Raw genomic sequence first — 25793 nt, 5'->3', positions numbered from 1 at the left:
GATAATTTTAGGTCGGATTTTATATCCCGAAAATGTCACAATTAAATTAGTAAGCGAGCGGTGTATAACCATATCGCTGTTCTGTCAGATTAGTAAACGAACGGTGTATGCCCTTATCTCTGTTCTGTCCGCTCAGTTAGTGAGCGGTGTATAGCCTTATGGCTGTTTTGTCAGATGACTAAGCGAGCGGTGTATAACCATACCGCTGTTCTGTGTGATATGCCTGTTGTGTCATATAATTTATGGACTAACCTCACTGACGTATAATATGAAAGTTTATTATTAAAGTGTGAGGTGTACGGTGATTCTGGTAAATTGGAGCAGCGTTAAAAGTAAAAACGCTTTAATAAATGTTTAATATTAATATTTATGGTGAAGAATTGCTGCGTGGCGGTAGAGGTCGCTGTGTGTGATGAGGTGTGGGCTTATTTGGACCCGTCGTGGTTTCCTGCACTGTAACGGGGTCCAGTCTCACGACGTGGAGGGCCAGGGACTATCAAGGCTTTTTCGGTGAACCCTTCCTTGACCCACGACCCGGTGAGTTACGGTAACATCAGGTGTGGCTCCTCGTTAACACCTCATTGGCTGCACTGGTGGATCAGGGGAGTGGTGAAACCGCATAATGAATGATTCAGCATGGCGTTTTCCTCATGAAACGATCGCTAATTTCCACGAGAAAGAAACAACAGGTTACGGGGGGGTTGAAGAAGATTGTTGTCATGGAAACACTAAAAGTGATAATTTATAAATACTGTATGTAGTTTGTTACTTGTCAGACCCGTAAAGTTGGTGATCCTCTTTCTATTTATTTTATTTATTTATATATATATATATTATATATATGTATATATATTTATGTATATATATTTATGTATATATATTTATGTATATATATTTATGTATATAATTATATATTTATGTATATTGTTGCGGAAACGGAGTACGGCTCTCCCCTTAGCAAGAGGTGGTTAGCCCCTTGTCTTGTTAAGCTGACCGTCTCCGCTCCTGGTACTTGTAACGCTCTCCGGCGGGATGGAATGGATCAGGGTTATGGGTCCAGGGTTTATCCCGAATACCTTTATCCGTCCCTCCGCAGAACAGGGAGACAAGTACTGCTCGAACCCCGGTTTTTGGATGTTCTCGTTGCCGAGCGGTCTTAGCAACACGACGTTCGAGCCATTAACAAATACTAAACCCGGTTCATATGCGTCGGCCAAATCGTGCCACAGCTATTCAATGGGGAAATCACAAAGACGATCGGACGAGCATGAAGAAGAAGACGAAGGTAGGAAATAACAGGATTTATTATTATTTACACAAGACTAAAGGAAGAAAAGCAATCAAAGTAATATACAGAAAATGGAAGGAGCAGAAGGACACAGAGCAATTTCTAGCTCATCTATACAGGCTTAACTTATACCCCAGACAACACAGACAGACAGACGACAGTCAGACTTACACGGGGATGATGACAGGAATGGCAGGAGGTTCGTTCATCTGGCGAGGTTCCGTTCCGACCCACGACTCTCTCTCTCTGTCGGTAACACTGGGATTCTCCTCTCCAGTACCTCGAACCCAGCTCAGCAGCACGCACCCCGCTCTCGTACCAGTTCAGCAGCAGGTATCGGCTTCTCGTACCAGCCCAGTAGCATGTACCCTCCTTGCGCGATTGTCGCACGCCTATTTTAAGCGGGGCGTGACACGCCCTCGGCCATTTGGGTCCCGCCCCATGCTCTGTTTTGTGGCCTTATATGGCAATGCCACGGGCTTGTAGCCTTACTTGGGTATGGAGCTGAACAGCCCCGCCCCCCGTGGCGAGCCATGGGCTTGTCTCTTCTCGGCGACCCCACCCTTCTTGTCCAAACAGAGCACATATTCAGTATGGCGGCGAACGCCGCTTCCAAACCAGGGCCAGTTGAGAGGGCGCGCACCCCACGCTTATCAAGCGGTTTTGCACAGAGAGGGAGAGTTTGGTTGGGAAATGCAATCCTTGAAGGGGACCTATCTTGTTTCATTTGGTGCAATGCAGAGTCAATTAATGGGAAACAGAGCCTTAAACTCACATAGAATAAAGAAATAACTATTGAGCGGTTCTATGGTTCTCTACGTGTGTGTGATGGACTAACTAAAAGGACGACCTTTGATCTTTACACAAATTGATGGAGGTATTTACAAAGAATCTATATAATAATAGCGTAAGGACTCGACTTTGTTATCCCTTTTACGCCGCACCCAGTGAACCGATGCCCACGGCACGAATGGATTTACGATATACGAACCGCCCTCTTTGTTTATCACGTACAGCCATACTCGAAAAATCTGAATTAGCCGACGTTGGGGCTCAAAAGCATCCGATTAACTGCCGATACGACGCCATCTTACGACGCCATCGTATTGGCGTCTGCTGGGCGAAGGCGAAAGCAAGCCATCCGCTGATTGGACAATCCAGAGCATGCATTTGTGCCGGTGTCGGCGATCGTTGTTCATATACGCACTCTTCATTCTCATCTTTCTTCCTAACTCTTACTCAGACAAGCAAATCCCCTATGCCATCCATAATGGTACACTCTATCCATACACCACATCCTCCCTTCCGTGGATGTTCCACGGGTTTCGGCTAGTTACTATTATTTACAGAGGGTGATATTTACAACACAGGATTCTCAAATCCGCAACAATATGTATTTATGTATATATATATTTATGCATATATATTTATGTATATATATTTATGTATATATATTGTTACGGACACGACTTTGATGTTATGCTGGGCCGAGCGGAATGGCCGCCGTGTTCGCACAAGTTACCCGATTACACTCGAACGTTGACTAAGTCGCGCTATGCTAAATCAATGAAGGAAAGGACACAACGGCTGGATTAAAATGACACGACACCAGGGGTACGGTTCTCAAGACCTCCGGAGGAGGTTATATTAGTTCGGAACGTTTAGATTACAGGGATGAGAGAGACAGCATAGAAAGATAGGCACTTAGACACACTTATCTTATTCCCGACAGACCACAGATAAACGGGACAAAACTGACTCACACGGGGATTGATGGCAAGGAGGGGCAGGTCTTCGATGGCTCAAGGTGCACCTTGGCTCAGGGGCAAAATCGACCCGGTCCGGTCCAAAGATGCGGGGAGGTCGCTCAGCGCTCGGAGGTCGCGACTTGTCTTTCCAAGCTGGGGGCGCATCTGACGTCACGTCCGGTAAGTGGCTGCGTATATCCGGCGGGGAGTGACACGCCCTCGGCTCGTTAGCTCCGCCCCAGATGGAATCGGCCCGCCGCTTCTCACTGGCTGCGGGGGGTTACCGGGCTCCGCCCCTGACGAGGAGCTGACAGCCAGCCCCTTCGTGGTAACCCCGTGGAGCGCATGGGCAATGGCGGCTAACCAAGCCGGAGTGAGGACGCACACTCCCCGCGCCGCGCCGCCCCCCTCTGTTGTTGTAGTTGTTGTTGTAGTTGTTGTTGTTGTTGTTGGGGAAGATGGGAGGAGGTATGGGGAGGTCCTAAACTCACTACTGGTGCCATACAATCACATTCTGGTGCAACGAAGAGTCAGAATTAATGGAAACGAGTCCTTAACTGACATAGACTAAGAATAACTAGCAAGATGTCCGAAAGTTGTCTACGTGAGATGCGGTGGACCTGGGCACGACATTTAATGGGGGAAGAAGGGGAAGGTCGGTTCTACAGAGTGTTGTTTACAGACAATGGGACTAGGGAATGGGGGATTGGGGATAGTTGGGGAGTATTGGGGAAATAGGGGAATATTTACAAGCGGATATGGAGGCCAAATCCCATATCCGCAACATTGCACCCTTCTCTACCCTCGGGGCGTCCCGACCCGATAAATTTTTACCTATTTTAGTGTGGCACTCAGATGTAGTTCCCTCTACTATTAACTCTACCCTGAGTGCGACAGTTTTACAGATATTCACAAATGAGTAAATATGTCCCCCTGCGACGTTGCACCCTTCTCCTCACAGAAACACACCCACAGGATAACCGAATCGCGGAAAGAATTCTCAAACTAAACATACAGCCGGTAGGGAGCATTATTTACAAGACTACGCTGATATTTACACTACGATCCAGGACCTGTTTTTGGAGGAACACATGCAGATGTTATGCATAGAGAGAGCACGCATGCCAGCATCGATACACCAACCCACGAGTGCTCTGTGGCCTTACGGCCTTTAATAATGTGCAGAGCACCCCTTCCAAGCACCAAAAGCACCACCCCAAGCACCAATCGGTGCAGTCACCATTGTTCATTAAAATAAAAACAACAACCCCTAACCCTGCAGGTGTCTCTTGCTCTTCGTGTGGTGCACTTGGCCTTCTTGCTTCCCTAGAACTAAAGAAAGGCGCCAACCGCGTCCATTTCTTTATTGTGGCCGTCAAGGGGGCCAACTATTAGTGGTTCACCTGTTTGGCATAGGTGCCACGTTGACCCAGAGGTCCATCAATGGGTGGTGCTTGGCCGCAAAAGAACTGCGGTCCATTGTGGGTGGCCACCAAAATTGCGGTCCATATGGTGTATCGATCCAGGCAGCAAGCAGCGAAAGTGCAGGCCCACAACTGCGGAGCCAGCACCTCTCTCTCCTCTCTCTCTGCCCCAAAGCCAGATCCTCGGAGGTGGGAGACAAAAGAAGAAGACAAGTGAGTAAGGTGGTAAGGGCGCAAAAGTGCACGCAATACAAGATGATGCACACTGGGGGCACATGGGAACCAGGTGAGACAGGTACGTTCCTACCGTACGCCCCCCCCCCCCCCACCAGGTAACCTACATTGCCCCTCCCTTACCCCTTACTGTTTCCACAAAACACAACACTACCCATAAACATCTATTTTACAAATCAACAAACGTCCCTACTGTCTTCCCCGTTCCTCCCATAAACCAAATTCGTCTTCTCTCCCTCCTAACCAATCAAATTTGCCATTTTCAACTTTCATCAAAATTTGCCATCTCCAACTCAACATCATAATTTGTCATCACCAATTCATCATCAGTCCCTCCTAAGGAGGGAGAGATGGAATCACCCCAATGTCTCATCCACGTCGTGATGCGTCTCACAAATCCTCACAGCAATTCTCATTTCCTGCACACAAAACAAAGAAAACACAGGTGTGGAGTCATCATCATCACCACAGGTAAGTGGCTGCGTATGGTGCGACAGGTTCATCAATCCTAACTATTTCCTAAATGACTTTAACAACTTTACCTTACCCGGGGTCTTTCTCCTGCCAAACCATTGGCCCTCTTACACTATGGGTTCTAAAAACCAATGCCCATTGACCAAACTGTGGTGCTTTTCAATTTGGGGTCTCACTCCCCCGATTCATCTCCCGGTGCCCTCGCACAATTTCTGGGCTGTGGCGTGTACCTCTCCCAGCGGGTCTACCCACCTGCACACCTCCACCACTGCAGTTGCCTCCGAGCTTACCTGCTCCTCACCCTAACCTAACTACCTGGGGAAGGCCCTCTGGCGCTCTCCCCACTCGGTGCCCTCTCTGGCACTGGGCTGCCCGATCCACACCCGGGATCCTCAGGCACCCACTCACAACTACCGGCTCCCAGAGCCCACCTGCGGCCTCACCTGGCCGACATCCTCACAGTGGTGGAGTGCCCAACCAACTACACACACTAACAGGCTACACGCCCAGCCATTTCCACAACACTAATGCACCCATCCACGATACCATTCTGCAATCGCACCACAAATGCCAATATCCAACCACAATTTACCTATACCCTCTACCTAACACTTACACTACCCGCCCCGGGTACTCGTGAAAGGGGTCCACTCTTCCCCCATCCACACCTTCGCACCATGCACACCACTCCGTACCACTTACTCCAACTCTCTCCACACCACTCATTCTCTGCTTCATATATTCCACACACCTGTGCTCTTACACCTGGTGCCACCTGCACCCTTCTCTCCCCAAGCGCATTCGCGCTGATCCACACACTCACTACTCATACACTGCTCCACACACCTGTCCAGTTGCACACCTGTGCAATCACCCCTGTTCAATTCTCACACACACGGCATCATCTCAGCTAACTACTCCCTTCTAAAACTTGCGCTTCCCAGTCGTCCCTTTTAACTATTGCGCTCCCTCGTCATTATCATCCATACTAATCTACCTGCGTCCCCACTACAGGTATCAGTCACTAACTAAACTTAACGTCACCTAATGTCATCTTCGCTAGATCCCTATCAATATCCTAACCCACCCGGGCTAGTTTTCACTGCCATACACCCCATAAGCTATTGCGCATTTGCCCCACCATGGGAAGGGTGGCAGGGATGCCAACCTTACCCACCGGGCCCATCGCTCACTACCAATTTTGCACATCAAATTTCAACTAATCAAAAATTTGCCAATCACTGCCCATCATCTGCCAATCACTACTGCCAATCCCTTGCCAATCATCAAATTTTGTTTTTCTCTAATTTTGGGTCCAAAACACTAACCTCATCACACAGTCTACTCACTAATGCCTCTCGGTGCGCCAATGCCTGTCCAAAGCCCGGCTTCGTAAAGCCAAGCCATGAATGCGGGTTGTTCTGTGCCAGCGGCTGGATACATCCCGCATTCGGTGCAGGGAAGGAGGTTTACCCGGGCCGAGATCCCACGCACCATCTCGGCACGGAGCCATCCCATGGCTCGATCTCGGCCTGCCGGAATGCCTCAACAAAAAGTGGTCGCCATGACGACCCTTCCTATCCAGCCGCCCGCTCCGCCTAGTGGAGCACGGACGCGGCCGTTCCAAGCGAGGCCCGGCACGCACCGAGGGCCCGATTCGGCTAAAAGTCGACCTAACCTCTAACCCGGTTACCTTCGATGCCTCACCTGCATGCTTACACCCCGCAGCCCGTTCCTTGCTCACACATCCAGCCGTTTCCATGCTCCTCGTACCTTTCCTTACACACCCAGGTACACCCATTCCACTCACAGCCTTGGTCACACACCTGACCACCGAACACTTTGGCACACATTCGTTGGTCGCACACCTCACCAACACACCTCTTCGCACCCCCTCCTCTGTCACCTCCTCTGTGACAATCACAGGTGTGCTCTCATTCGCACACCCAACCACGTGCCTCACCACCAACTCCAGCGTGCATTCCCACTCACGCTCTACCATTCCAGGTGTGCATCCTTCCATCCCAGGTGTACATCCTCGCTCACCTGTCACAACCAACTCACTCTCCTTGTCACTCTCACTACTCTCACCTCCATTCTTGACAGCGCACTCACCCTTACTCTTGACAGCGCACTCTTTCCTCATGCACCTGTCCGTCACACACCTTTCTCGCGCACACTCTCCCGTTACACCCTCTGTAACACTCACCACAGGTGTGCATTCTTCCTTGCCTTTGACTGCGCACTCTTTCCCCATGTACCCGTCCGTCACACACCTTTCTCGCGCACACTCTTGCGCACACTCTCCCGTCACACCCTCTGTAACACTCACCACACCGCGCTTCCATGTGCTCCCTCGCACACGCGCTACGACCGACTCACTCTCGCCAGCACCCTCACTCCTTGGCACGCACTTTTTCCTCACACACCCCAGAGTCGGACTTTCTCGCACACCTCCTTTTTCGCACACCAGACCTGTCGCACACTTCACCAACGGCCTCTCACGAACACCCGGGTCCATCTCGACCCCCAAGCTTCTTAAATCCCCTGGCGCATCATACGCCCGACCATATTGGTCACCACTTACACCGGGTCCTCTTCCTCTTCGCTTCTCCTCCATCACCTGCGAATCCCTCATCCGGTTAATGAGCACATCATCACGATCCAGACACAGACTTTGGACCAATTCTTTTATCTCCTCTTTTATCTCTTTCTTATCCTCTCTCCGTCGCTTCTTAATTTCGCTCACCCCTTCTTCCACTTCTTCTAATTTCTGCTTCACCTCTTTTATTCCCCGGTACGTCTCCTCAAGCTCGTCCTCCAAGGCTACCTTGACCGTTTCCATGTGCGTCCTCACCTGCCGGTCCTTCGTCTCCATTACCTCTATCACCTCGTCCAGCCTCGTTGTCAGTCCCTCACGTACCATCTGACATTCCCTCTTCGTCGCTACCAAGTCATCTTTTAGTTCTTTCTGTGTCGCTTTTAAACCTCCTAATACCGCAGTGTTCCTTTGAACCTGCTCCACTAACTCCGTCTGTCCCACCGTCAGCTGCTCCACCTCCTGCGTCAGGTCCTCTATGTCCCCTTGTAACTTTACAGTCCCCTTTCTCACCTCCTTCTCCATGTGCTCCTTACAGTGCCTCACCTCCTCGCGCACTCCTCCGACCTCCTCACTCACACCTCTTCTGATCTCCTCTCCCATCACTTGCATCTCCTGCCCAGATGCCACCCTCATCTGCTCCATTTCCTCCCTGTGAGCATCCAGTTTGGTTTCTACCCCCATTCTGACCCCCTCTATCTGCTGCCCCATTTGTTTAACTTCCCTTTCCGCTTGGTCCCTCATGTCCCTCAATTTGCCTTCCATACTATTTTCTAACCCCTCTAACCCCTTTTGCATCCCTTCCATTTGATTCTCTTGAGCGGCCATTCTGTTTTCCACCCCCATTAACCCCTCCTGTATTTCCCCTAATCTATTGTCTAATCCCTCTATTCTACTCCCTAACCCTCCGATCTGCGCCCCCATGTCCTCCCTCAATTTCTCGCTATTGGACCCCATTTGGCCCTCCAATCGCTCACCCAATCGCTCACTATCAGCCCTCATTTGCTCACTATTAGCCCTCATATCGTCCTTCTGCAGGTTGAGGGACGCCTGCATTTGCGCCATAAATTGCTCCATGAGGGCCTGCATTTGGGCCATCCCTCCCACTTGTGCAGCGGGTGCGGCCGCCGTAGCTATGTGCGAGGCGCCATTTCGCGCGCCCGCAACGTCGGGCGCAACGACGCTATTTTGTGCGTCTGCTACCCTCACTGCTTCGCTCTCCTCTTGTCCCTCATTTTGGTCCTGGATCGACCCTGCCTCACTCTCCTCTACCGGACCCCAGCCGACTTGGTCTGCCATAGCGCGACTTTCAAAATTCGGGTTTTTATATTTTGTAAAACACAATCAAATTTCGCCGTTATAATTTCGAGCACGTAAAACGCGCTCCGGATCGAATCTCACTCCTCGACACCAATTGTTACCCTAATGGTACAATTGGTGTTCCAAAATTTGGGCTAAATGAATTTAGTCCCAGGTCCGAATCCGACACTCCTGACACCAATTGTTACGGACACGACTTTGATGTTATGCTGGGCCGAGCGGAATGGCCGCCGTGTTCGCACAAGTTACCCGATTACACTCGAACGTTGACTAAGTCGCGCTATGCTAAATCAATGAAGGAAAGGACACAACGGCTGGATTAAAATGACACGACACCAGGGGTACGGTTCTCAAGACCTCCGGAGGAGGTTATATTAGTTCGGAACGTTTAGATTACAGGGATGAGAGAGACAGCATAGAAAGATAGGCACTTAGACACACTTATCTTAATTCCCGACAGACCACAGATAAACGGGACAAAACTGACTCACACGGGGATTGATGGCAAGGAGGGGCAGGTCTTTGATGGCTCAAGGTGCACCTTGGCTCAGGGGCAAAATCGACCCGGTCCGGTCCAAAGATGCAGGGAGGTCGCTCAGCGCTCGGAGGTCGCGACTTGTCTTTCCAAGCTGGGGGCGCATCTGACGTCACGTCCGGTAAGTGGCTGCGTATATCCGGCGGGGAGTGACACGCCCTCGGCTCGTTAGCTCCGCCCCAGATGGAATCGGCCCGCCGCTTCTCACTGGCTGCGGGGGGTTACCGGGCTCCGCCCCTGACGAGGAGCTGACAGCCAGCCCCTTCGTGGTAACCCCGTGGAGCGCATGGGCAATGGCGGCTAACCAAGCCGGAGTGAGGACGCACACTCCCCGCGCCGCGCCGCCCCCCTCTGTTGTTGTAGTTGTTGTTGTTGTTGTTGGGGAAGATGGGAGGAGGTATGGGGAGGTCCTAAACTCACTACTGGTGCCATACAATCACATTCTGGTGCAACGAAGAGTCAGAATTAATGGAAACGAGTCCTTAACTGACATAGACTAAGAATAACTAGCAAGATGTCCGAAAGTTGTCTACGTGAGATGCGGTGGACCTGGGCACGACATTTAATGGGGGAAGAAGGGGAAGGTCGGTTCTACAGAGTGTTGTTTACAGACAATGGGACTAGGGAATGGGGGATTGGGGATAGTTGGGGAGTATTGGGGAAATAGGGGAATATTTACAAGCGGATATGGAGGCCAAATCCCATATCCGCAACAATATATATATATATATATATATATATATATATATATATATATATATATATATATATATATATATACATATATATATATATATATATACACATATATATATATATATATAATATATATAATTAATATATACATACACTACAGTTGAGCCTCCATTCCAGTTTGTATAGAGATCAGAGGTGAGGACAGCGTGACCAGTGTGGCGAGTTGGTCATTGCAGACACCAAGGGACAACCAATGGCGCCAAACGTGCATATGCCCAAAGCTATGGAGCCTAGACGTGGTGCCGCAAGACACATATCTCTCTCGCCTCAGCCAACGCAAACATTGTGGCGTGGGGACTGGATTCTTCTGTCTTGTGACCTATCCCTGTGTGACTCTTTGTGGTGTGACTGATTAAGGTATCGTGTAAGCTGTCGTAGTTCTTGGGCACGGACTTTTATTGTGGAGATAATTATTGTCATACACGTTTGCTTCCTTGTTCTCACCACCCAGCTTATCAGAGAGTACGCTGGTACTCTCCATGTCGGGGTGGCACAGAAAATAAAATGCTGGTGACATCTGCGACATACAAAACAAAAATTTGAGTATATTCTCTAAAAAGTTGTTTAGGCTACCTGTGAGAACCTACCTGCTCTGTTTGACTGATTGTCTAGGTAGTACTGCGTTCAGTTAAGACTATGATCCCCCCAAGGTGCATCCAAATGTAGCCAAATTTGATGTTCATGTGGGAAGGCAAGAAAACGGGAAAATTCTTATTGTAATTAAAAGGGGGGTTATTTACAAAATATTTGGGGAGAAGGGTAGACGAGTTCCTCAATAAATGGTACAGATCTGCCGGTCAACAGACACAAGTCGGGATGAAGGCATATGCAATGTAATGTACAATAAATATAACCTAATTCAACTGCCGCCCCAAGTGCCCAAAGTTCATCTGCAGCGCACAGCGTGGCCACAGCCCTCATAAAACTCTGGGACTGCCTTCACCGGCAGATGGTCCCGTGATTGGTTGCCTGCTACTTGTCGGAGGTGACATCTTCCGGGCCATCCCGCAGGATTCCCCCAATAAAAAAATCATCCATCACTCTCCAGGGATCTGCTGCTGACTTCACCACCATGGCTTGCTGTTTGCTGACCAAATAGTCTGTATTGTTCTTTGGTGCCTATGAGGGTTGTGCTCACAAGTCCTCCACACGACCTCGCCTGAAAACAAGAGATTTTACACCATACATTCTTACTCTCTACTGCCCTATAATATTTGCTCACCGTCTTCTCAGTGCATATAACCACCTTTAGAGGCCATTTTTTCCCCGCAAAGCGGGGGTTGGCCTTTTTCGGGAACCGTGGTTGTTGTTGTTTTTCGGTCCCCTTTTTGAAGCAATGTTTTACGGCCGGATGCCCTTCCTGACGCCAACCCTTTTTGCCGCCTTTAACGACAAACAGGGAATTACCAGTGAACTGGTACTCAATTAGCCGACCTCGGAAGGATGACAGGCTGAGTCAACCCCCCTGGTGTTAATTCAGCGATTGACCTGGATTTGAACCCAGGATCCTAGGATCCTAAGCCGGCACCCTAGCCGCTATGGAGTATACAAAAAAGTGCATGGAGTATACAAAACTACTTACTTCTGATAAACATCTCATCACCGAGGGAATCTATTCTATGCGATCACGGTCCATGTTAAAGTCTTTATATGATGCATCTATGGAACCCTATTCCATCCCCGACCCCCTCCATTTTCCTTCCACGTAACAATATATACACACTATGTATGAAGGCACCCTATGCATGTTTGGTACCTCTATCAGTGGCCTTCGGTCTTTTGGAGAATTGACACAACATGCTCTGTGCTTTCTTTACCTGACATGACCCTTCAAGCACAATGTCTCCAGAGGAGTGGGGTTACCTTTTGGTGTTGCTTGCTTCGCTTCCTGGTGGATTTTTCATCAAAACCTTAGAAGGACAGTCTCTGCGTTGTGCTGTGCCAGCCCTGTTGGGAGCTGGGCTTGCCCTGTTGCTTTGTGGAGTCAATTCCCTGCATTCGGTGGTCGTAACAGCAGGAACCTGCCTCATAGTGCATGCCACACACAGGTGAGCATACATGTTAAGTAGTAATGACAAGAACAGTAGGAAGCTGAACGGGGTTTGGAGTACTGTACTTGTAGATAGACAGATATGAAGGAATTTTGACACCGAAATTCAACATAATAATAGTATCGGTAAAAGGATATTTTGCCCATCCTGACTGTGCCTTATCAATCGCACAGTTGCAATGTCACAAGAATGACATTTTTGGGTGGGCTCTGAATCCACAGTATGTGATTTGATCAAGTGTGTTACCAAATGAGATCTTCTACCAAGTATGGATGCTTTATGAAAATAAATAAAGTGAAGGTGATGATGCGCCATCTCAAATCCCCACATTCTCCTCCTAAAGCAAAGTTGAAAGATTGCAAAAAGTTCCACCAGCAATGACCCAATATCAAATTTTGTGGGTTTTTTTGCCCCCCTCCCATTTTTTGACCTCTGTGACCCTCAGTCACACCCACTTCCTGGGGCATGACCCAGGGGTCGAATCCAAAAAATTGTTGCATATTAATGCATCCCCCAATGTTGATTGCACATACAACGTTTCACTAAAAAAATGGTACTGAAAAACACAATGTGGTGTCTGTCTGTCGATTTTTGACCGTGATCCATTCAGTTGCTACTTATCCAATCACAACCAAACTTGACAGTGAGACTAAGGGTCATACAATGGAAGTTGTAGCGATTTAACTTACACCCCACCCCAAGGAGGTTTTCCCCACCAAGAGGGTGCGTGTTGAGGTGTATATCCATGTTAAAATGGCTTTGTCATGGCGTTTTTCCAAAGCCACTTCTATTAACAAAAGTAACAACACCATATATAATAGCATAATATTAATGTTAATACAAAACAATATTAATACTAATAATATCCTGTCTCCCCAAGGGGTTTTTCCTCCTTGAACAAACAGTGTTAACGTGTATAAACATCTTATTGTACCGTTTTTGTGGGAGCGCCCCTACCAGAAGTAAAACATATTATAAACCACAAACACGGTTGATTACCTTTTGAAACAGTCGCACCTGCTGTTTAACACGAAAATGAAAGGAAGGAAACCCGGGGAGTGTTCATTTACTAAGCAGCTAGCTAGCGCTTGCCAAGCCAGCCGTTCCTTATTAACAGTTTTGAATGGAGTGCTTGCTCAAATGCTTAAACCACTTGGCGAGCTCTACAAGAAACTTGGTAAATGAAAACACTCCCCAATATTCTTGAGGCCCAACCCTAGATCTACTGTAATCTATATACCCCAGAGAAGAATTGACCCTACCTGCCAGCTCCCGTAGGAAACGGGTATTCTTGTAATATAAAATATAAATTTTCCTTCATGGGTGTAGGGGGAAGTGTTTTTAGCCCCCCACCAAAAATATGAATGAATGATCGTTTTCAGGCCATTTTCCCCCATTTTCCCCCTTCCTCAGGCCTTGCGGGCCCCATGACAATCATGGTTCCCTGTTTGAGGCGATGTTTTTATGGCCGAATGCCCTTCCTGACGCCAACCCTTGGTCACGCTCTTACGATGCTCAGGGATACGGTGTACCTATTCTAAATCGGGGTACACACCGTGATCATTCATCCCAGCAAGCTGGTACTCGATTTGCCCACCTCGGAAGGATGACAGGCTGAGTCAACCCCCCTGGCATTAATTCAGCGATCGACCGGGATTCGAACCCAGGATCCTAGGATCCCAAGCCAGCACCCTAACCGCTAAGCCAACACCAGGCTTAGAAAAAATATGAAAAAGAATATAGATTTCTTCCAAATGCCAACAGGATTAGAACATCACCGGGCAATGCCAGGTACTCCTGCTAGTGTTTTAAAATGTGTAAGTAATTGCATTTTTTGGTATTTGACCCTTGACCCTGTCTCAGGGGATGGGCCCAAAATGATGCTGCTCCTGCACCTTCATGCCATGTGTTGATCATAATGACCAAGTTTGGTGAATTTATTCCCAGTCGTTTAGGAGGAGATAGTGTGACAGTCAGACAGAATGCCCATATAAAAATAAAAAAAATGGAAGGTGAGGGGGGGGGGGGGGTGGAGCCTGGAAGCCCGGAAGCCTTGATACATTTGAAAACCCACAGACAAATACATGAGACATTTTAAGACCATCAGTCATGAACCGAAAAGATATTCACTTCACACTTTGTTAATGGACAATCCGTTGCTTGTCAGATGCTGCGGTGCTATGAAAGGTTAATGAAAAGCTACCTGTTTAGGATCACCCAATGTATTTATAAATTGTTTTCAGACAAAGAACGTATTAAATATCAAACTGAAACTTGAACATAAAATTTAATCTCTTACTCCTTTCTTCCCTTTGTTTATCTGTTTGCAGGCATTGCCATATGCTGACTCTCTTGTGGACTTTTTCCTATCTTGCATTCTTCCGCACCTGCCACCTGCTTGGTCTCCCATCTCCACCTGCTTATGCCAATGCTATGCAACTAATTTTGACACTCAAGGTGATTATAAGTGGGGAACAATGTTGAAAAACAAAGATTGTTTTCATTCTCTCCATGTAGGATCTGCTACTCTGTTTGATTCAGTATTTTCAAGCTCTTATTAGAATCAAACTCTGAGTAGTTTGTGCATATTTTTCCCACTTTGTACTTCTAAAGTCATGGAGCCTCCCACAACCTGGAGAGGCATAATGGGAAGGTTTTTCTTTTTGTTATTTAGCTGCATCACAAATCACACACATACGCATGAGACAACAGCAGACTTTACTTCAGATAAGCAGAGCCACTCAGCTTGGGGTAAGTGACTCAACTTCCGGGGGAACTCTGGGTGCCTGCGTCCCCACCTTTATGACCGCGATCTCTTTCTTTCTGCACTCAGAGGGGCAATTGAGGATAAATGTCCTCCTCCTCATGAATGCCAACCTATGAGGTTTGTCCATACTCTATCCTATAAGTGCTGGCAAGTGGCAAATGCCATTTTAAACGTCATTGGCATGAATCCGTCAGGGTCATAATTGAACCACCGACCTAACAGACTGCGACGCTCTTAACATTATGCCACCGAGTCTGGTTAAATGAGGTTGAAATTCCACTAATTTTGCATGCATGATATGGATGTTGTTCCACACTACAGTTAAGATATACAGTATATCTGAAGTCAGGTTAACTCCTTCCACCTCAGGCCCACAAACCTCCCATTAACTAAGTATCTGTCTCCAATAGGGGCGAGTGCATCTATGTCTGCTTCATCATTGGGGATCATGTGAGAATGAGATGATTGCAATATTTGTGACTTTAAAAACTTGTATAACACATTTCCTCTCAATGTCACCATTGGCATCGGGAAGTGTGCGGTCATCCTATTAAGTACTTGTGCCAGCAGGAAGTGTCAGTTTCCCAATGCACGTGTGGTGAAGCATCTCGCAGGGAGTGGAGTCTCCAGCCTTTTGGCTTCTTGCCCAATTTTAATCACGATGCGTTTTTAGATTGCACAATGTTGTTGCATTTGTAGGCCATTTGACATTTGGTAATTGAACCATTGTGATGTGTGATCAATAAGTCTGCGGCCTCGCAAATTGGTGAAATTAGAATGAGGGTAACAGTTCGAAGGTGAAAATCTTTGCGAAATACATGAGCAAATTTACCATTGACATTTTTGTGAAATCGCCATCCGTGAAACGCAGTTATTCGTGGGTATTTCAGTATACACACAGTATACTGCTCCCACATTTGCAGCCCTGTGCTTTGCATATTCATGGTTTTTTTTTTTGGACATGAACCATCACCACCCACCCACGGACCCCCAACATTGTTGGTATTTTTTGTTTAAGGAAAAAGCTTTGCTCACAGAGATGATCGCAAACTCTCCACCGATAGGTGGGCAGGAGGGGGCCGGGAAGGAGATGAGATTATAAGATGGGTTATGATGTACGGAGTGGGTTCCTTGGTTTATTGCATAATTATTTTATCATATATTTTTGATCGGGTACCGCAAGTGTTTAATTATATATCTGTTATTTGGTTTTAAGTCTCATGATTCCTTTAGTCTGCACACGATTAACATATAATATATGGTGTAAATCTTGCGCCGATCAGCGAGGCTGGTTCATGGTACAGGGAGTAAAAATGAACTTTTATTTTGGATCTAAAATTAAATTAAATTCTAACACAAGGACTATGATGCCAGGATGTTTAATATTATGTAATTTAACGTAAAATAATACAGAATAAAGTGTCTTTCAAGTTTAAACCCCGAGCAGTTAAAATAGCAGCTATTTAACGGGATCAAGATGCGCTTTGGGGATCACACATGATCTAAGCAAAACAAACAGTTCGTTTCTTTAAAATAATATGATACTCGTGGCAAAAGAGTTTGCTAACCTTTTGGAAATGTTTACAGTATTTTCATTTTATAAATATACTCAAAGGCAAACGTTATTGTGACACACAAACAACAAACAGAATCAGTGTTAAACTTTTACTGCCGTGAATGAAATGTTATTACATGGAAAGACAAATGTTTCAAGGTATGGTAACGATCAACAGTCCATAAGAACAGTGCACCTGGCATATGCAAATGAGCCACAACACAAGAGGGGGTTCACAAGCAAGTTCACACGGTCAGTAGCGAGTGTGTCCACCTTGTGCATTGATGAAGGCCTGGCACCTTCGCCTCATTGAGGCCACTAAACGTCGATGAAAGTCCTGGGGAAGATCATTCCATATCCGAGGAAGGATTTGGCGGAGTTCCTGCAGCGTTGTTGGAGGATTCGGATGACGTCGTAAACGTCGCTCCATTTCATACCAGACATGTTCAATGGGTGACAAATCAGGGGATCTTCCGGGCCAGGGTAACACATTAACATTGTTCTGATTAAGATACAGCTGTACAACTCGAGCAACGTGTGGTCTGCTCCACTGGAGACGTCGACGTCGATGTTCTGGCGTTAGAATTGGCGGTCGGGCTGGGCGTCTTGCACGGATGCCGTAGACGCGTGGACGTCGTCGGACTGTTCTCGCAGATACACCTCTGTTGCCAGGTATGGTACGGGCTGTAAGGGTTGCTGGCTGGAACCTGTGTCGGAGGTGCGTGGTTCGAATGCATCGGTCTTGACATGGGGTCGTTACTGGTGCGCGGCCACTACGGGGACGGTCTATAACTTGATTGTTTTGCTGAAAACGTCGCCATAAGTGCCAAATGGTGTTTCTATGGACGTTGAATCGACGAGCAACGTCACGCTGCGAGGTACCAGACTGAAGCATACCTATAGCTCTCCATCAGTCATTTTCCCCGAGGCGTGGCATGTCGAACTTGTTCCAGAATGATGAATAGAGGTGTTTTTCTGACTTCTGCACTTCTTAAGACTGCATTGAGTGGAAATGATAAGCGTCTGGTTGTCTGGCCTTTTGAAGTGAACATTGCTGGCCATTTTTCTCGAATATGTCATGCTTCTTGCAAATTTCGTGCAATTCGAACAACAATTGCTTGGTTGCGTTTCTTCGGCCATTTTAACAAAGTCTTTCTCTGGTTCAAATCCAAAAATTCATTCACAAGATTACCAATGAAAAAATTCCATGTCACAATAACTTTTGCCTCTGAGTATAGAACCTAACCATCTTTTTCCCATTGAAACAATGCCCTGACATTCGTGATTCGCGGCAGTTTTCACGAGCATATCTCCCACAATGTCAGGGTTTTACGCTATGTATATTTTCAGCTCGCCCATTTCCGAAGGGATGGTGAAAGGCTCTTCTAATTGGCAGATCTACTTTAATATAGATAATTCTCTCAAATATACTTTAATTTATACACCTCTCACCTCCTCCCCTCATAGACTCTGCATTATTAAATGCTCAGTCTTGTTTTTATTTTATTACTATTATTTTCTTGGATGAATGCTTCTACAGTGACAGTGATGTACTCCTATTGGATATCAATAGAATCTTTGCACGTCAACAGTTGGTGAGCCTGGCAAATGAGGTCCGCGATCTTTCGCTGCTCCAGAAGGTTGAGGACAAAGCTGTTGGTCGGCCTTCTACAGTACTCGCTCTCCGCCGGATGCCTACCATATGGGAGATGTGGTGCTACTGTTACTGTTATGTCGGCTTACTGACCGGTAATGCGGCTTTGACAGCATGAATGTATATTGTGTGAAATGTAAATTTTTAGTTTTGTCGTACTTTTATATTGCTTTAATACATTTATATGTACTTTTATTTGTATCCTCCAGTAATTTTAAGTTGACCCTGGATTTGCTTTCTGTTTTCATCTACCCTCTTCTCACCATTGTTATCGTTGGACCTCCCCTTCTCATGAATGGTATGCAGGGCCATTTTATCGATTCCGCACATTTGATGACTGGGTGAACCAACCACATTCTGTCTCAATCCCAACCTGGCGACCTTTGCTCCAACGTGTCCGATATGCACCTGTTTTTGGTGTGCTTTTCCTGATTTCCGCGCGGTTTTTCCCTGCAAATGCCGCGCTGTCTGATGAATTTTACGAATCGGGTTTCGCTTTCCGCCTCTTCTACATGGTTCCTGTTTTCTTTGCGTTTCGCATGCGTTTTTACGTATGTTGGTTGCTGGCTGAGGCTGGCTGCATTGCTGCAGCATTAGGGGCTTATCCGAAACGAGCTCGGGCAAAACCTGGAGCTGGTCCGATTATGGAACTTGAGAGGTGAGAATAGCAATGTGTAGGTGTGAAAGTTTATTTGTGACGTGTGCTTGGTTTGGCACAATGTGTCGGTGATTGATGTGATTCTGGTACAATAGGTGTGTGTGTGCGTGTTTGCTCCATTTTTCACAAAGGTGGCCGAACAGATATTCATCAAACTGAGGTTAATCAGTGCGTGCTGTGTAGCGTTTTAGGCCAAAAAATATATATTAGAAAAAAAAAGTTGGATTTTATTTATTTTTACATTTCTCTATAGTGCCTAAGCTTTTGTAGCTCTGTGAAAGGTAATTTTAAATCATCCACAAACCCATTCCTTCGTGGATGTAGGGAAGTTTTTTAGGCCCCCATAAAAAATTATAATAAATAAAGACAGGTATTTCTTCAAAATGCCAACAGGATTTGAACAATGTGTCAGGAAAAAAGGCGTCAGGAAGGGCATCCGGCCATAAAAACATTGCCTCAAAAAGGGAACCATGATTGTCATGGGGCCTGCAAGGCTAACCCCTGCTCTAGCAGGGAAAAATGGCCTTACAACGATCATTCATTTGAACAGCACCGGGCAATTCCGGGTGCCACTGTTAGTATAAAATAAAACAAAGCATAAGGGGGCTATCTACAAATAATGTATGCCAAAAATGGTCATTTCAGCATAACCTACACACATTACCAGTCTAAAGTTTAGGTACACCGAACATTTTTTTGATATTTTACTGTTTAATGTGCAAAATGAACATAAGAGGTGAACAAAACTCTTACCAAAGATATATCTGCTTCCTGATGATATATTGTGCTTCAATGCATCTTTCTTGTGTGAAACGTAGGTTTAAAGCAATTTTGGGAAATATGTGGAAAAGTGCAATTCTAAATCCATTGTACTACAGATTTGTACTTTCTCATGCATTTATAATTGTACTACAGATAGATGGCTCTGCTGGAAGGTGCAAGGACATGAAATATAGGATGCAATTTGTAATCTTTGGATGAAAACAAAAAGTGTTTGGGCCAGGGTTATGAACCATGATCCAAAATAATATTCGATGAATTGTCATGTGCCTCTTGAGCATTGTCATTATGTGTATAAAATATCTTTGTATAAAGTGTGTTACTACTTCACTCATAACCAGGTTTCTCTCAATCGGTTTGTATTAGCTTTAACACAATGTTGAAGCCCAATTTGCTACTCATAAATGGTAGCTCAAATGAGAGAACCTCACAAAGAATATATCGACTGTAACTATTGTGTATTGCACAAGATGAATAAAGACCGCACATTGCACTTTGAAGGACTTGTTGCTTCTCCTTGCCTTCCAGCACTTCTTCTGAGGCAGAGGGCCCAGTGGAGTATGACTTTGACACGATAAAGAACATAGACTGCTACAGCGCCGACTTCTGCGTGCGTGTCAAGGATGGTATGCGCTACTGGAACATGAGCGTGCAGTGGTGGTTAGCGCAGTACATCTACAAGACCGCCCCTTTTCGACCATACATCCTCAGGTGACATTTCCCATCGTTTATATGCTTTTCAATGAACCTTTTTTGTCATCCCTTGGCCCTGTTACTTGTAGTCTAAAACCCCAAATTTACATCTTTTTAAACCCCACAAAGGTATTTTGAGCATTTTTGTTATGGAACAGATATCATTGACTTGTTAATTAATTCTGTGTTGATTATGTATGTCGTGTAACCTGCCTTCTTTTAGAATTAATTATTCTTGTGTGCATAGATACGAGTGGGGTAGAAATCTCACTGAAGTTGAACTTTGGAATGGGGGAAACCTTCATTTTTATGGGTAGTTCAGATGAGAGATGCCTCACAATTTGGATAGGTGTTTGCAAAACACTAGGGTTTTTGAATCACGCTCCCTTTTCCACCTGTGAATGTATCATGAGTTCCCTTACAAGGACCAAATATTTGATACGATTCGGCCGGGGTTCGAACCTCCGACCTCCCAAACTCAGAGCGCACGCTGTATCCATTATACAACAACAACAACAACGCATTTTAAGGCCATTTTCCCTGCTAGAGCGGGGGTGAGCCTTGCGGTCCCCATGCCGATCTTGACAATCTTGACAATTTTGACAATCAATCACTGATTGATGAATGACAATCAATCAATCGATGACAATCTTGACAATCAATGACAATTTTCATGAGCTGTATCCATTATACCACTGTATAAAAGGCTCATGAATGTCTTTGATCTCGTGCCATTGAGTCCTGTCTGGATTTGATGAATTGTGTTTGAATAAGCAAAAAATGCAATGAAGATAGGTTTGTTTGCCGATATGACCTTGGCTGGATGGGTCGCCTCCCTTTCTGTATGTATGTTTTGTTGTAGCACTAGAGTTGTGGCAATATTGAGTAATCTTCACATTTGTTCACAAATCGCAAGGCTACCGTATCTGAGGAAAGAAAAAGGCAAAAAAACCAAAAACGTTTATCCAGTAACTATTAAACCCGGGAACCATCTGTCGTTCAACGAAATTATTGCTGATGGCAAACGCTCAAAATTAGGATGTTTCGTTGGATATGGCGAGTCACCGTTCAGTTAATATTGGCAGTAAAATCTTTAGTTTTCACAATCGTTAGTGTTGTCTCGCTAAGAATATCATCTTCGACATAAACGTTGCTAAGATTTTTTTTAAAATATCGTTTTATTGATATTTTCAAAACTTATTTTGACAGAATTTGTCTGACTCTTGACAAGACATTCCAGTGTAAAGTTTCTCATTGCATCCAAAGGTGATTTTATCACCTGGCAATGCTTGTTCATTTTCAAAATATGCATCACTTTTTTAAAGAAAAGGTACAAATCGATTGTTTTGGCCATTATTTAACTCGACGTGTAGTTTGCGTTCGAGTTATTGATTAGCACCCACTGCTGTTCCAATCCGGGGGTAAAACAAGTGTAACATTTATGGAATCTGTTCCCTGTGAGATGCACCCGCATTGAGGAAAGCGATGCTGTCCATCTTTGTCCTTAGTGGATGCAGGATGAGAGGTTTGCAAGTAATACTGCCTGTCTAAATCCAATGCGAGCAACATTGATGGTGTTGCTCGTTTGCACCACGTGGTTGAGGCAATTTGGGACCAGACAGTTTTCATAACCAGTTTGATTGGTCATGGGCGGGATGTAGTGGCGAGGGCCGTCCTGGCCGATTCATTCTGCGTAGAAGCTGCCATTCGACGTCGCGGTTACTTTGTCACGCTGCTTGATTTTGGTTAGGAAGCTGAAACAAATGGTGGACATTCCATGGTGGCATGGTGATTAAAAGATGATCATAAAAACATCATTAGTCACAAGGTGTGGCAGCCGTATTGGATTGAAGGAAAATATTACATAATTATATCCCTGAAAACACTTACCCTATCGATGTCAAATTTTACAAATATCGAAGACCATTGTTGCATTTAGTTTCAAAATGATGATGTCGTAGGTAACGTGGTTTGGCAGCCATGTTGGATAGAAAAACGAACCTTGTACTATCAACAGGAAACTTCACAAACGTGATCCCTTACCCCATACACATGCAGAGTGTACATTTTTTAAGGTCATAGATCATACGTCACGTGGCATGGCAGCCATATTAGCTTGAAAGCCGATATTAAAAAAAAAAAGAAATCCCTTCTCTGAAACCGTTTCACAGATCGATGTGAAATCTGTCATTGCTGGTGAAAATGTGATACTTGAAAACAGCTGAAGGGATTTAAATCAAACTTGTTTATTTTTAGGACAGTGAACGAGGGCATCTACCCGTTGTGGGACTATGCGGAGGCATATTGGCGACAGTCGCATTGCTCTAGTTTGCTTTTGGTTTTTTTTTGTTCCTGATGAATGTATAATTGTGTTTGATGAAGTATATCATCTTGTGTGACAGTTTTATATGACATTGTATTTTTTGAGTGGCGCCCTGTGTTCCAAGCAGTGCTTGTGTGATGCATGCCGACTTTTACATTTGTGGAAAAAAAATATCTAGGAAAAGTATTTTTTTATCAGCACTTACTAATGATTTGAGGATGTGATCGAGTGTAGGTATTCCTTCCCACCCTTTTCTTCCCTCCTCCTCTACTCCCCTCCCCCTCCCCCTCCCCACACCTCCTGCTTTGAGCTTGTTCTGTAAATCCATAACATCTGCCCATTTTTTAACTTCACTGCCAAGGAGTGTTTGGACCATGCTGGTGAGCGCGTTCTGGCATGGCATTCATCCAGGGTACTACCTCAGCTTCCTCACCATCCCGCTGTGCCTCGCCGCCGAGAATGCCATGGAGAAGGCCGTACGGGACCGGCTTCCCACGCACCGCCGCGCGGCCTTCGACTGGGTGCATTGGTTCTTGAAGATGCGTGCTTACGACTACATGTGCATGGGCTTTGTGCTGCTGTCTCTGCAAGACACGCTGCGCTACTGGCACTCCATCGCTTTCGTCATGCATGTCGTGCCCTCGGCGTGTGCGGTTTTCGCGTGGCTGCTGCTTGCCTGGCGCGGATCATCGCGCAAGGCCTGAGGCACTCTTTTTTTACCTTCAAACCCCTCTACATGCGAGTAGCAAAAGGTGTCTCATCTCTGTCTGCCTCGTGCTTTCTTGTGGGAAAGGTGGTTGGTTCAGAATTTATGAAACTTTTTCCATGCTGACAAGGTTATGGCCGAAACCTCTGTGACGGATGAACGTTAATTCTCCTCCTTGGTCATTTCCCTCCAATTGTCCCTCTCTCATGCTCTGCTTTCACTCGGCATCCTTGTAATCCAAGGGCCACAAGTTTCTGACCTGAAATGATGTTTGCCCAATTGATTTTTATTATTTTTTCTCAAAAAAATCAAAACAACGTGTTGCTGTGTTGTCATCATGTGGCACACAGCTGGGCTGTGATCTCGGGTTTCCACCTTTAGGTATCCACGTGTTAAAATGAATGTTTTCTAGTTGGTAATGAGTGTTTTATACCGTTTCCTTTTGTTCCTTTTATTTCATTGTGTCAAGGGAGTAAAGTAGCATTGCCGTAGTTTATATAAAACACCAGGGCATAGCAGCCATGACATGTCATTGCAAACAGTCTCATTTGTTAAATGTTAATTATGGAGTCTGTTTGATCCATGAAGGTGATTTTTTTTTTTTTTTTTTTTTTTATTATAAATGGCAGGGTTAACTGGGGTTGGGGGTGAATGAGGGGGAACGGGGAATGCAACCTAATAAGTATAAAGAAGATTCTTGTGGATTGGAATAGTTTGACACAACTAGTTTTTAACAGCTAGCATCCATGTCTGTGCATTGAAGAAGAAGTTTGACTTTTGACAAACATTCCAAAAATTTGTGGATGGCTGTTTCTTTTTCAAGTTATTAAATTGGAAACCTGTGGATTTTGGGCTGAAGGTAGATTGTGAATTTGCGTTGGGGCTGCTACCTGAGCTTCTATTCACTTGCAGTATTGATGTTTTTTTTGTTTTTTTTAAATCGATGATGAAACTACCTTCAGCTTTTTTTCTTTCTTTGATATTTTGTACTTTTGTAATGCCATGTGCCAGTTGCTTGATCACTGTTCATGAGTTTTATTTTTTTAGTTTTTTTCTTTACATTTTTTGTTGTTGTTGAACATTTGTTGAGGCTTCCTGAGCAAGTGCATGCCTTGCAAGCTTGAAAATGTGTGCTTATTAATGAGCACTGGTGAGCTGAGCGTTTGACCTTGACATCCTTGTTTATCTACTACCAAGGCATGCCACAAGTTCATGAGTGTACTCGAATTGATACAAGGAGGAAGTCGTGAACAGAACCATGGCCAAATGGTTAAAACATACATTGCCAACCACTTCCTGGTTCTGAACCTCCCTTCAAACCAACTTTTGTTATCGAGCTTATGCCAAACACCTGTGGAAGAACCCATCATATTTACGTCTGCATAATGGATTTTGCCGAGAGACAAAAGGATGAGGTTTCTGGATAGATTGAGGCCTAGCATGCTTCTCATAGCAAGCACCTTTAATGGCATGACTTGCTTGAGGAATATGAGCGATGGCTCTTGAGGCATGATGCAATTGCACAAACAAAAACAATCGTTTCAGTTTGACTTTTCCGCAGCGCAACGGTAATAGCAGGCTACCTTTATGCCTTCCCCCACCACTCCCACAACCTGATTTGTAATGCCTGCAAGTGTACTATCTCACCTCAAATGCCTGAACGACGACTGTCCTGCTTGTCCTACAACCTTCCTTACAAGTTTCCATGACCTTGGTGCTCTGGTGACACCTTTAATTATTTTATTTTTTCCCATCCAATGAACGTTTTATGGAAGAAGGGAAGCAGTTTTGAAAAGGTGAATCCAGGATTGTGGAATGAGGAAGTAATGGCTGTAGTTGTATGAAGGGGGAATGGGGCAGGACCCCGGATGTCCCCTGACGGCTCATCCTATGACTGCCTGACCTGATCCTCTGACCCTGCTTTGATACTGGCTTCTTCCTCCTTCCTGTTCCTCTGTTGTTAGTTTTTTTTGTGATGCAAGTTAGCAAATCACTGTATACTGTATATATTAGGCTTGTAAATGGGAATGAAGATGTCTTCCATGAGCTGTCAAAACATGAACCCAAAACGAAGCATGAAGATGTCAAAATTCTGTGTCGTCGTCGTCGTCGTCGTCGCTCCCCCACTACCCCCCCAAAAAATAAAAAATGTTGAAAAAGAAAATGTTTTTGATTTGTGTAAGACTCCATCTTGCTATTCCTGGGGGGTTTCTGTAAATCCGAGTGGT

General features: G+C 45.6%; 1 protein-coding gene across 3 annotated transcripts; it reads left to right on the top strand.

Moving 5' to 3' along the window:
* The first annotated feature begins 369 nt into the window (after window positions 1-369).
* MBOAT7 (membrane bound acylglycerophosphatidylinositol O-acyltransferase MBOAT7) lies at window positions 370-25733 on the top strand. 3 transcript variants are annotated; one of them, XM_068115707.2, is made up of 7 exons: window positions 370-537; window positions 12214-12426; window positions 14760-14886; window positions 18344-18500; window positions 18712-19063; window positions 20372-20554; window positions 23221-25733. In XM_068115707.2, the coding sequence occupies exons 2-7, from the start codon at window positions 12218-12220 to the stop codon at window positions 23561-23563; spliced, it is 1371 nt and encodes a 456-aa protein (XP_067971808.1). In that variant the 5' UTR covers window positions 370-537; window positions 12214-12217; the 3' UTR covers window positions 23564-25733. The 3 variants fall into 3 exon arrangements, with proteins under 3 accessions (XP_067971808.1, XP_067971807.2, XP_067971809.1); XM_068115706.2 differs by having other exon boundaries at window positions 393-537; window positions 23271-25733; XM_068115708.2 differs by lacking the exon at window positions 23221-25733 and having other exon boundaries at window positions 393-537; window positions 20372-20558.
* The last annotated feature ends 60 nt before the right edge of the window (window positions 25734-25793 follow it).

The sequence above is a fragment of the Myxine glutinosa genome, chromosome 5 (assembly GCF_964187855.1).
Source record: "Myxine glutinosa chromosome 5, kmMyxGlut1.1, whole genome shotgun sequence".
Classification (NCBI taxonomy): Eukaryota; Metazoa; Chordata; class Myxini; order Myxiniformes; family Myxinidae; genus Myxine; species Myxine glutinosa.
This window is presented reverse-complemented; position numbering and strand designations above follow the sequence as displayed.